Source organism: Aptenodytes patagonicus, chromosome 10 (genome assembly GCF_965638725.1).
Source record: "Aptenodytes patagonicus chromosome 10, bAptPat1.pri.cur, whole genome shotgun sequence".
In the NCBI taxonomy this organism is placed as follows: domain Eukaryota; kingdom Metazoa; phylum Chordata; class Aves; order Sphenisciformes; family Spheniscidae; genus Aptenodytes; species Aptenodytes patagonicus.
This window is the reverse complement of record NC_134958.1, coordinates 5,647,808-5,660,681: the sequence shown is the minus strand read 5'-3', so window position 1 is coordinate 5,660,681 and position 12,874 is coordinate 5,647,808. Positions and strand designations below refer to the sequence as shown.

General features: G+C 43.8%; 2 protein-coding genes across 2 annotated transcripts in view; both read left to right on the top strand.

Moving 5' to 3' along the window:
• CEMIP (cell migration inducing hyaluronidase 1) overlaps positions 1-12,874 on the top strand; it is a 116,173-nt gene that overhangs the window by 11,990 nt on the left and 91,309 nt on the right. The gene's annotated exons all lie outside the window — the stretch shown is intronic.
• Positions 1-12,874, top strand: part of LOC143165209 (cell surface hyaluronidase CEMIP2-like) — a 51,848-nt gene that overhangs the window by 12,633 nt on the left and 26,341 nt on the right. Inside the window, exons 12-16 of the mRNA XM_076348663.1 lie at positions 1,106-1,237; positions 1,358-1,393; positions 2,226-2,378; positions 4,274-4,451; positions 9,751-9,966. Of these exons, the coding sequence (XP_076204778.1) occupies positions 1,106-1,237; positions 1,358-1,393; positions 2,226-2,378; positions 4,274-4,451; positions 9,751-9,966 (715 nt within the window). The remainder of the gene's footprint in view (positions 1-1,105; positions 1,238-1,357; positions 1,394-2,225; positions 2,379-4,273; positions 4,452-9,750; positions 9,967-12,874) is intronic.

The window sequence follows — 12,874 nt, the reverse complement described above, 5'->3', positions numbered from 1 at the left end:
GGGGATCCAGATCCCATTATTCCTTTAGTGGGTTTGTAAACTCCAACATTTATTATTAATTGCTTAAAAGGACTTACAACTGAAAGATGACATAAGAGACTGCTGAGAGTGGTCTAGGATTAATGAGGAAAATAAAGTAGCCTCAAAGCTTTTTGCCAGCTGCTTTAAAATCTCTGCGCCTCCTTTCGCAGAGTGGAAGCAGGTAAACCAAGGCCATTTTCTCGCTCACTGCAGCCCTATGGGTCTGTGTGAGGAGGATGTGGCAGAAATCAGCCACTGCTCCTGGTCAAGCCTTGGCTTTTTTCCTCCTCCATCATACCCTCTCAGTGCTCCCGTATGGCTGAAAGGAAGGGGCGGCTTTGCATCCCTTTGTGAGACTTCCCTCCCCGGGCCACCCCCTTGGGCACTGAGGTGGCACGTCCCTCGGGACATCAGCTGGCAGAAGTAGGAGGTGAGGGTAGACTCAGAAAAAGCAATGGTGATTTTTTTCCAAACACGGCACAAGTCTACCGTGAACAGCCAGTGCGGCGAGAAAGAGCCTGAAAGTAATTGGGAAGCGCCCGATTCCCAGGGCGAATCCTTTTTTCGTATGACAGCTTCTCTGTCAGCAGAGACAGAAGCATATGGAGGTCTGGTCTGTACATGCAAGGAAAGCAGCTCCAATTACTCCGTTATCTTTGCTGAATGAGATTCTTGAAAGTGCCTAATTGATTTTCTAGCATCAGTGCAGGGATTCTCAAGGGGCCTTGTAAGGACAATTACAAAAGGACCCAAGTGACTTGGGAAAAATGATTTCTATGCCTCTAAATCACACTGAATCAAATTAAGGAGTAACCATGGGCCCATTGAAGTCTAGCGAGAAATCTCCTGTTGATTTCACTGGGGCCAGAATTTCACCCTTATGAGCGTTTCTTGTTTTCTGCTTTGTACCAAAGTACAGAGATGAAATCAAGCTAATAGCCTGACTCTGAATCAGGGCATATCACCTCTTTAGGCCCATCCACTGATATTTGGAAGCCAAACGAGGTCTGCCAGGCACGACCTCCTCTGTCTGAGGTCGGTTCCTATGTCTCCTGTGCCGCATTAACTAAGCTCCTTGCTTCAGGTTTCGCCCACATCGAGATGCCGATCCTGAAAAGCCGCGAGTTCCTGCCGTGATTGATGGTCTTATTGCTTTTAAAAATAATGACCATGGGGCCTGGGCCAGGGGCGGCGACATTATTTTCCGCAACTCGGGGTAGGTTACTGTAATTACGTGTTATATCATTCCCCTCGTGGCAGACATAAATAGGTCTCCAGGCCAAACTCACTGCAGACATTCCTCCTCATTTACACCGTTGTGTTTCTTCTGTCCCAGGTTTTCAGACAATGGAATTGGACTCACTCTGGCAAGGTAATTTCTTAAAATCGACCTTCCCCCAGGTTTTTTCCCCCAGTGTAAGAGGCTCAAGAATGGAAGCTGAGACACTCCCCTGCTAATTCCTGTAAGACAGGAGAAAACCTCACGTTTCCCTCCCAGACCACATCAAGTCTTCCCTGCACAGCCGTTAATACAAGGGGAAATTTAGCCTTTCATTCTCTTTGCCTCAGCATGCCTGGGGAATACATTGTAATTGCTGAATATTTCCTTTTGGACGGTAGGTCCTGAACCAGTAGACTAAACATCTGGCTCTGCGTTTGGGGAGACTTTTCTTCTGCTCTGGCCTGGTGGAGCAGCATCACCCATAGCTCGTGTGCTGCCGGGACAGGGTGGCTGGGATGGTCCCACGTGGTGGCACAGCAGGTCTCCTGCCTCCTCTGCTGGTGTCTGCCGTGCTCCTGCTGCTCTCGTCTTGACCCCTCTTGCAAAAGACCTGCAAAAATAAGCCATGTCCAAAGCCCACTGCAGGCAATGAGAATCAGTGAAGCTCTCGCTTTAGGGATGTGGCTAAAAATTTATGAAGCAACTCGGTATAGAGCAATTTTATACATATATATATATATATATATATATATAGGGTAGAGCTGGGTTTACCCAGACTGTTATCTGTATTACTGATGCCCGAGCACTAAGCTACCTCCGCACTCACTTGCTGGTTTCTAAAGAGATTTTAAAGCAGGTTGTGGATGCACTTTTTCCCAAATTAAGAAAGAAATTCTACTGTGTCTGTGGTGTAATTAAAAGTGTTAATTAATCGGTTGTGGTGTGCTGCATAGTTACCTGGTGTTTCTTTGCCTGCTTGTAGTGATGGGACTTTCCCGACAGATGAAGGCTCCAGCCTGGAGGTTACGCGCTCCATTTTTGTTGGAGAAAGCAGCAACTTTGGCTCCCAGGGAGGCCAAAACAGCTACTGGGGAAAAGGGGCAAATGGAGAATACAGAACACTGCCCAGAAACAAGTGAGTTATTCTTCTGCCATTTCTTCTTGGCGTTAGCATAAGCTAAAAGAAAAGCCTCAGGAATGAATGTGAATGTGACTACCAATGAGTAATTTATACCGGGTGTTTAAATTATTGTACAGGCCAGAAATAATAAGCATCCGAATAAACTCGCTCTTCAGGCCAACAGCTTGAGAGCATTCTTGACTGAATGTGTTTGATTTAATTTTCTGCTTAATTTATTAGTCACTGGAGAACGGATTAGAGAATCTGAAAGATACCAAATGGCTTTTGTGTAGTGCTTCAGTAGCACAGCGCCGAGCTGATGGTGCAGTTCCCTTCCACCGTGCCACCGTCCCTCCTGCCAGCGTAGCTGGGCAAACATGGCCGGTTTCACAAAGGAGAAACCATTTTTCATTATTGCATCTTATTTCTCTTTCAATAGCTGTATGTTATTTTCTATTCTGATAGCAGCACAGCCTCCTGTCTAGCAACTGCGGTGCCTACCCACATCCCCATAGCAAGGCGTGCTTCCCCAAGCCTAAATTTTACCCTAATGTATGTTTTTGGTGACGTTCACCAATCATTAATCCCTCTATGAGGAATATAAAGTTAAGGAATAAGCAGTACTCAGCAGATATGCCACGCACACAGCCCTGACTATACATGTCTCAGCCATAAGCGACACAGGAATGGGATTTGTGTAGGACAGCAAGAATAATCAGAGCTATCCTCAGTTATTATCGGTGTTGTTATTTTAATTGCGATTGCAAAAAAGCTCCTTTGCAGTGCAAACAAGCTCTAATCATCTGTGATATTGTTAAGCAATGTACTCTTGGAAAGGAGTATGCCAAAACATCTGACATCTGTCCTTTCATTTCGCCATAGTGCAAAATGGGATGTGGGGGTTGTACCAGACCCAACTACTGGGATAACAGCTCTGGAAATTGAAGAAGAATTATTTGGTCAAGAAACACTGTTTGTGCCTGGTGTTTCCAATTGGCAAAGTGTTTCTGGATCTCTGGAGCCAACCAGTAAGAAAAAACATCAGGGCTGGGGGGGAACCTGGGTCTCAGTGACCCCCAGGCTGGAGAGAGCCTGCGTGCCCATGTGATGTCCACTTTGTGGCTTTCATGTCTGAACAACTCTTTCTGGACGCTGTAGGCATTGACCTACTCTTCCATGCCACTACTAGCCAGCTTCATTACCATCTGCAAAGCTGATGCAGGCCACTCTTTAATCACACACAACCGGGGCCAAGCAAAACTCGGCACCTTCTCAAAACAAACCGTGGAAGAGGCAGGTCCTTACCTGGGACTCCAGTGGTGTCTCCTTCAACACTGATGTCTTGACAACATGTCCATGGACTGATGCTGCAGCAATTACTTTTCTTTACGAAATGCTGTGGACTAGGTCCTAGGGATCTCGTGTGAAGTGGCTTGTATGGAGAGGAGAAACTGTGCTGCACCACTTGGTACTTGCTTCCAAGGAGACACTGTTGCCTCCAGGGAGTCTGACATGTAATTTTTTCAATCATGTTGATGTTTTCCTGAGAAACCTGTCTACCCTGGAACAGGAAACCTGATGGTAATGCTGCCACACAGCCCTTTGGGTCTTCCTCATGGAGATAGGCCCCTGGGTGGCTGGGGACAAGGGTTTTAAACTGCTTTACCCCAGCTTACAAGACTTAGGCAAGCTGTATGAGTCTTTGTCTTTTGGCTCTTGAGCCTTATCCTGTAGAGGATGTTCAGCAGAGTTTCATCTTTCGTTAACTGTGTGATGAGCATCCAGATCCCAGTTTGGGGAAAGGAAAGGTGGTTTTGCTACTTGTTAATATCTTTCTGTGCCTTCAGGAGAAGACTCAGAGTTTGCCTAAGCTTTTAACACAGGATTGTGTTTGTTTTTAAATCTCATAGGACGTTCCCTATTCGTGGATTCCAGATTTATGATGGGCCTGTCAGGATGGCAAAATGCACTTTCAAGAAGTTCACCCCGACCGTTGACAGATACTCAAGTGCCATTGGGTTCTTCATGAAAAACTCCTGGCAGATAAGCCCCCAGAATAATGTGTCGCAGATCCTGATGGAGAAAACTGTGAGTAAGAAAAGCAGGAATGCATGCTGTTAGATGCATTGTTAGGCACAAGCTTTTGAAGTTTTTGGAAGCGGTGAGAGATTTATCCTAGAGCAGGAATTTCCAGGCAGTGGTGCATGTTACATCAGTGCATACCATCGATTCATTTTGCAACGCTTTTTTTTTTTTTTTAATGAAGTTTATTTATACGCCAGTAAAATGTGAAGGTGTCTTATGCCTGGGCAGACATACATTAAAAAATCTGCATTAGAGGAAGATTTCACCTTGCAACCAGAAAATCCAGAACATCACTCTTAGCTGGTGCAGCATTACCAGCTTTCATACGCTGACGACCTGGCCTCAGAGGTTGAGGGAAATACAAATGAGATGTCAGGAGGCAGTAAGCTGCAATGCAATTCTTATACAGAAATAAGCAAATGCACTTAGAAGCAAAGCCATGGCCCAGTTTCTGGGGTCAGCAGTGAAATTCCTGTTGAGCACAACAGGGACTTCCCTTGAGCAGTGACAGCAGAATGGGGCTCTCTATCTCCGCCTTGGCAGGAGCCGCAGGGTGCTGAGCAATTCCCGTCCTTCTCCTGGATTCCTGCAGGGATTGTGGCCCTGCGCATTTGGCTTGGGAAATGATAGATTCCACCTGGCTCGCTCCCAGGGATCATAACCTCTCCTTAGCTTTTTTCAAACAAGGTCCATGCTTGTTAGGATTCCATGAACTGTAGTAACTTTGGCTTGAGGTTTGGCTTTATCTTGAGGAAAATTTCCATTGCTCTGGGATTGACCAATATCACTCCCTCTGGCAAGCAGTTAGTTTGTCTGTCCCCTCTCTGGTACACTTTAGACCAACAACAGGAGGGTATTTCATGAAAGGATGATGTTGACTGGAGTCATTTGACTGCTCCTCTAAAGAAAACACAGTTCCTGTGCATTTCGGTAAAGACATCTTAGTTACCTTAGATGCTTTAGGGAGCTTCGGAACAAGAATAAGGGCTAATTTGCTGTACCTTCCTTATGTCCTCCCTTGGGGAAATGGCTATAAGATGATCATGGGGAACGTGAATGAGAAAATCAACCTGGAACCGGGGAGGGGAGCTTAGAGAAAAATGTATGATGAAAGAGTTCGATCGGTGGACTGGAAGAGAGTGGAAATTTTCCTCCAGTAATGGATGTAGGACTCTGTCCAACAGAATGGTTGCAGACAGATGGTATCTGTGCACATTAGCAAGGGGGATGATTACCTCTTGAACGGCTGAAAATGCAGCTGTTTAATACAGTTGCATCATTTGAGGCCAGTGAGCCTGTTAAATATCCCAGCATTTTTTGTCTGAGAGGAAGTTTAGTACTGCAACGCCTTTAAGATCTGAGGTTTTCAAGGTAAAAATGGTCAGAAGACTTACTAAATATTTCTGCAAAGCAAATTAAAATGGTACAGTGTCAGCCTATTACAAAACCCCTAATTACATTATCCCAATAATTATTTATTGTATGTACATTTCCAAGAAATATCAATTTCTGAAGCTGGCATTTTGCCAACTTAAAAACCATTTATGTTTGTAACCACCTGCATCCCAGCACTTTTCACTTCGATTCTTTTTTATCTGGATTGAACCCAGGCGTGCTAAATCTGATTTCAGACTTGAAGGACCACGGTTAGTTTATTGTTTTGTTGCTAATTGCTATATGGGACGATATGTCTTTGACTAGTTAAGATAGAGCCTGTAGACTGTTTTAATTAATTTTCCATCTCCAATCTTCATTTTATTACTTTTTAAAGGGTAGCTAAGTACTAATTCCCTAAAGGACAATCATTTTACAGTTGTTTTTTAAGAAGAAATTAAACATTACTGAAAGTTGTATGGTGATGACAAAACTATTAGTCATGCTGAAGGAATAAGTGTATAATTAATCAGACTAATCAGCAGATTGGTTAGACAACAAAATTATAAAGCCAGTCAGGTCTTGTTTAATTCCAGCATAAAAATAACAGTCAAGTAGAACAGAAGACCTAAACATTACGCTCCATAAAAAGTATTCTAGTTGCCTTTCCGTTGACAAACCTAAATCTCACGTATTAAGATACCTGTGCATTTATCAACAGCAAAATTATTGCTAGGCTCATTTGTTTGTTTGTTTGTTTTTAAAAGGGTGCTTTTAAAAAGTTATTTCAAAGCAGTGGAAGCAGTAGTTGGTCTTAACCCAGCTGAGGGCATGACTGATGGTTGTGGTCTCCTGTAGATCTGGTTACTGTCAGTCAGTAGGACTTGGAGAGCTCAAAGGAGATGGCCCCAGCCCAGAACAGAGCCATGCCCAAACAGGACACTTGTGCATAATTTCTTAAGAAGACCTGACATATCTCTTTGTAGTCATAAAATAGCAACCCATTCATCCCTCTGTCCTTTTTCTGCACAGCTCCTGTAGAGTGAAGTGAGGAGCAAGAGGTTGTACGTGACCTTTTGGGCTCCCATGAACAAGGCCACCTCCAGCAGGTGCAGAAGACTCACAAACTGTCCCAATTCACATCCATTGCTAATAGTCCCCCTGGTTGTTTTTTCCCTGCAGCCAGGAGCTTAGGGTGGATTCAAGCCTATTCTACTCCTAGCTGTGCCAACACTACGGCATCTCTGAAATTACTTGTGCCAAAGAAAACCCACCCGGTCTGTGTCGGGTGGGTTTGTGGTCCCCAGAAGAGCTCAGAGGGGCCAGCACTGGCTCCTGGCTGTGGTCTAGCGACTCCCATGGGATTTCAGTCCTGCCTAGTTAAGAGATGGGCGCTTCCTAATGTTGCCTTTACTATGTTTAGCCTGTGTTGGCTTAGTGCTGGGTTTCTGCGTCAAAGCAGAAGTTTGCAAACAGTTCATGATGGGAAAAAGAAAAGCAGACACTGAGTTAAAATGCAAGTCTCTTATCCCCTGAAAAAGAGGGCAGCAAAAAAAAAACCCAAAACCAAACCCTAAAGAGACTCCTGACCAAAGGGAACTTGCAGGGTGAGGGCTTGCATCACTCCAGCAGAGTAAAAGCCATGCTAACGAGGGCCGAGTCCTTGGGTGGTAAAATAGAGGAAGATTCACACTTGTTGAAAGTGGTTTCCTTAAAATGACAACAGTGATACGGCTCTTTCTGGCAGCTTGTGCCAATACTTGAATTTTGGAAAAAGTTGCAAGTTATGATGATGTTTTCCAGTACCTTATTAATTTTTAATATAGAAAGTGTTTTCCACTGCAGTCTTCAGGACTTGTCTGCAGCTGTGTTAGGTGTGCTGCCTTTGGACAGGTTGAGTTAGCATATTCCTAAGAGATTACGTACTCACATAACCATCATCTGTCAGGTCTCCCTGTCAGGCTTCAGACAGGTAATTCAAGTAACCTGTATACCCTATCGCTCCCAGGAAGCCCACACCTAATGAAAATGAGGTGTCTGAATAGTAGTGTGGTAGCTAGACATGACCTGTCTCTGCACCCTCTTCTGGCTCATTCCTAGCTCCACATGGGCATACCTGACAAGCTGAATCTTTTCTCTCTTCATGTGTGTTCATGTTCACTTAGAAAAAAATATATGTTGCCATAGCTGTAACTGCAAACTCAGTGCACCCCGATCCCTCAGCGTACAAAAGTAAGGTAACCTTGAGACTTATACAAGAAGTGACACTGCTCATTAACATTGCCATTTCGGTTCTGACTTGCAGACTTTTTAGAGGAGAATGTTAGAGATCAGATTAGCGTTAGCACCAAAACTGTCTGCTGCTGGATGGAACCACTGAGAGTGTTAATCAAATGTAAGCTGGGCTGGCTGTGCCTTAGTTTGTTTTGAAGTACAGCTGACTCTGTTCTCCTCCCCAGTGAAGTGCTCGTTTTCGTATTCAACTCCAGAAGTGCACTGTCACGAAGTATTTATAATGGAGCTTTGAGCTGCAGCACAGTGTTTACATTTTTTTAATGTCTCCTCTTTTATAAATGAAAATGGAAGAAAAAAGACAACTTTTGGGATCCTCCTGCTTTGCCAAGTAGCCCTTTGGGCAAAAATTTCCTGCGGTGCAGTAAGAAAAGGTTTTAAAACGCTCAGAAATACACATTAAATTTCCATGTGTCTGAGCCTCCTCTAAATGAGACTGCTTCAGGTGTTTGTTTATGAGACTCATACTTAGACAAGAAGATGGCAGAAAAATGGTCCTAGGCTCTCATTTAATTTTAGAGGAATAAAGACTTTTATTCTGCAAGTAGTTCTTGCTGCAGTGGTCATTCTTTTTAAGCCAATGGGACTTTCTATCTAACTCAGAATCACAATGACCGTCCTATTCTAAGTTCTGTTTATTATTGTTAAAATAAAGCCTTTAAAGCCCTTAGTAAACTTGCAGCCTAATCCTGCTGACCCTAATTCTTACTTATGTGCACAGTCCAATTAAAATTATTTGGGCTAAACGGAACAAATTACAGTCCTTTGGGTTGGCGTGATCCAGTTGTTAGTTATGCCGTCTGCTTTTATACACATTGCTGCAGGATTCATTCAGAGTGCTTGACCTGGAGTAACTATTTTCTTGATTACTTCAGAACTTAATCGTCGCACGCTGTGATAACTTTCTCTGCATACATTAAAATATCCCATGCCTTTTTGCTGAACATCTGCAGTTTCCTTCTTTTGCTGGATTTTCATATCAGGACAGATTCTTTTACTGAGCTACTGAAAAATCTTGAAAACAGAGCTATGCATAATGAAGATAATGCTGCTTCCTGTTATTTCTCTTTCCTAAAAGAAACTACTCAGGGGATATACTAGAATGTGCACAAGAGACAATTCTGAGAATTGCTGTCACTTTTGTGAGTTTTATAAGGTTTTAGGGGAAGATTTAGAAAAAAATTGGCACTCACAGAACTGCTTAGAACAGCCATTGAAAATATATGAGAAAGTTCACCAAATATCTAGTAATTTTTGTTTCTTTGATCACAGCTGCGATATTCCTCAGTAAATTTCATAATCTTCCAGTACTTCCCTAACCTTTGAGTCATCCCCTTCCTTTTGCCACTGCATAATTTATTGCCGTGTGATTTCAAGGAATACGTAGTTGTGCGGGTGCATTTCAAAGAACCAAAAGTCTAATTTTTGTGAAAATACCTCCCAGCATTAAGAAATGAGGGGGAAAACCAATACAGTCAGAAATTTTTCTAAATAGAAGAGACAAAACACAACTCTTACTCAAACAATAGAGCTTTCTAGTTCTAGCTGTATCACCATTTTGGCTGTTAAAACAGTGCAAACCCAAGTCCTTGCTTAGAGCTAACCAGTAATTTTTCTTCTTATTTTCTCCTGCTAGGTTGGACTGAAAGTGTTTTTTGGCAGATCAGGCCAGTGGTTTGGAAATAACGATAATGACGGTGACAAAATGTCTGTCTTCCATGATCTGGACGGCTCAGTGACAGGGTATCCGGACACTTTCATAGGCAGAGCGGACAACTACTTGCTGCGTCATCCCGGGTGTCTCACTGTCCCGCGCTGGAACGGGGTGATGTGTACCGGGAAATTCGCACAGGTAACGGGGGGCGGCTGCAGGCAACGTCGCTGGGCGTGTTGGGTGGGTGTCCTCAGATACTCTGCTGAGGGGTGATGGAGTGAAACCTACTCAACACTCCATAAGATAAGAGGTGAATAATAAATTGGGTATAATTTTACTCCCCTCAGTGTTATCTGCCTGATTCCAAGGGCTCAGTAAAGCTCCTATTGTGCCGCTGCCTGCAAGCCACGGCTGTAAGGAGCCCTGTCTCTTCCCATTGTCCACAAGAAGCTGCAAGTCAAAATTGAGTTGGGGGAAGGCTTGGTGTTTTCTAGTTCTTGCTTCCAGGCATTTGTCCACTCTGTCATGGGGTCTGGTGGATAAGTCTGGTGAATCAAGTTTCAGTAATGGAAGATGTTACTCCTCTGATACATCCCAGTGTGTTCAGGATGGTGAAATGGGTGGTTGAGACACAAACTCACACTTATTTCTTATTTCCCATCCAGAAATCACTGGCTGAGGGATGGTCAGTCTTAGGCCAGGGTGGTCTTAAACCTTCGCGGCAGTTTTCTTCAGCACCCTTGAGTTAGAGACCTTAGCTGAGATGTCAACACCTTGGTAGAAGGGGCTGCAAATCCCAGGTAACCTTTCAGTAGGGAAAGAAGGAAAGAGGAGAATGGTAAATGGAGGGAAAATGTGACTCGAAATCAGCTTGTGGTTCATTGTATGTTGCTCAGATTTCGACAAGACCTTTGTTTGTGGATAGAGCATACTGTAAATACGTGACTCACCACAGGTTTCACAGTCACCTGTAAGAGATCGCAGATGGCTCTCCTTGCTCCTCCACTTCTAAAGGATATTAATATATTTACAAAAAAGGTATCCAGGCCTGTTTTAAAACTCCAGTTACTTGGACATCTTGCCAGGTCTCCTCTCTCCTTGTGTTGAACAAGCCAACTATTAAGACTGCGTGTGGTGGGCGCACACAGCATCACATGGTTTCAGGTTGGAGAGTGGGTACTGGGAGTCCTCACACATGATGTGGCTTTTGGAAGGACCATTATGTTCTCCTGACCCCTGAGAACAGCCCTGCACTGTCAAATAAAGATTGCTGTGGGGTGCACTGCTGGATATGAAAGGCAGGAACGGAATATGAAGTGATCTTAAAATAAGATCAGAGTTCATGAGATGCAGCAGGTGTTATCTATTTATTTATTTATTAAGAGTCTTCTGTGCATTTGGGAGCATGCTGCAAACTCTTGTCTCACTGGGAGTCAGCAGACATTGCCCAGACATCAGCAGGTGTGGCACAGGACGAAACTCTGCCTGAAGTCACCGAAGACTGGGCAGCATTAAAATTGCCTCGAGAGGAGCAGGCTGTCAGATTTCCCTTTGTAACACGCAGTTTTGTGAGCGTGGGGATTAGCAGAGCCTGATTTCCTACAGTTGCACCTCAGGATGGGTTTCAAACCTAGACTCATGGATTTTCCACGCTGGGAGATTTCTGAAGGTGCTTTCTCTGTGGCTTCTCTGATGTGTAGTAAGGTGTGGGCTTGCACTTTGGGTAGTCAGACAGAGCATTCTGCTCCCCTTTCTCCAAGGAACTTTACGCATGAAACTTTTAGGAATGCAATTATCTTTGAGACCTCTATGCCTACATAATATGTGCACAGTCAAATCCAGATTATGAGTGTCCCCTTCAGCTAAAAAAATTTATATGCATTTGCTTTAGTTGCACAGCAGAGAGCAGGAGTTGCTATTTAAGCGTCTAGACACTGGACTTACGCCCCCTGGTTTGCTATTGACTAGGCAGAAACAGGATTGGGCTCAGATGAAACACTCCCATTGAATCAGGGGTTTGTGCTTGGCACTTACGTTTTGCTCTGTGTCTCTAGAGAAATGATATTCTCTGCTCTGGCAACCTAACAGTTAAATTCAGAACTGTAAACAAGTAGGCATTTATATTTTTATTTCTATTAATACACTCCCGGTTATGGCACTCTACATGGTGAGGCAGTTTTTCCACCATAGAAAATTTCCTTGGCTAGGTTTAGGCAAGCATAAACATTTGCTTCTCTGGGATCCGTTACTTACCAGCATTTTTCAACTAATCAGCATCCAGCAGGATGAGTAAAGCTCATATTAAATGCTTCACTTTATGGGTTTTGGGTAGGGAAATATATATGTGTGCAGGGTAGAAGAACCTGGTCCCGTGCAGCAGGGTTTGATTTCATTTGGAGGGTGTATATGTTGGAGTATTTCAGCTTAACCCTGGTTCTCAGCACCTTGACAAACTGATGATTTGTTTGTGTGCTAAATTCTGAGTGTCATATTTTAGATCAAAAGCCTAAAAGAGTGAATCCAATTATGGAGAAAGATGGTTTGCTTTGATCTTCGCAGCTCTATTACAAAATCTGTTTTTCTTTTCCTTTTCGTGTAGCTCTGGTAGACAAGAACTTTTATTCTTCCCTAGCACAAGCAGGTGAAAATGTCCTTTCAGTTCAAGGAAATAGTGACTCTCATATTACTGCTGAACTGGGCCCAAGATAGTCAGCCTAGGGATGGGCTACTTGGCGTGGAAAAACGAGATCCAAGTCCTTCGGCTAACATTGCAGCCAAATCCTTTCTGAGCAAAGTGTCTAGAGTCCAGTTAATTCCTTTCTGCTTGCTTGCTTTCATTCACTTTTCATGCTCCTCTTCTCCTGGGTGTAACTTGCCCAGGAAAGGAAATGCCTGGGGAAAACCTATTCCTCTGGCAGCGTTTCTAGCTCACAAAATCCTGGGGACAGACTTTTCTGAAGGTGTTTTAATCTGGCAACTCAGGTTGACATTCCCACCTTCCTACAGTTGGTTCATGGTCCTTCCTCCTCACTGTCTCCAAGAAGCATCATGCCACCTTCCCCACGTGGTGTCCAAGACCTTCCTTCAGCAGGGAGCACTAATAAAT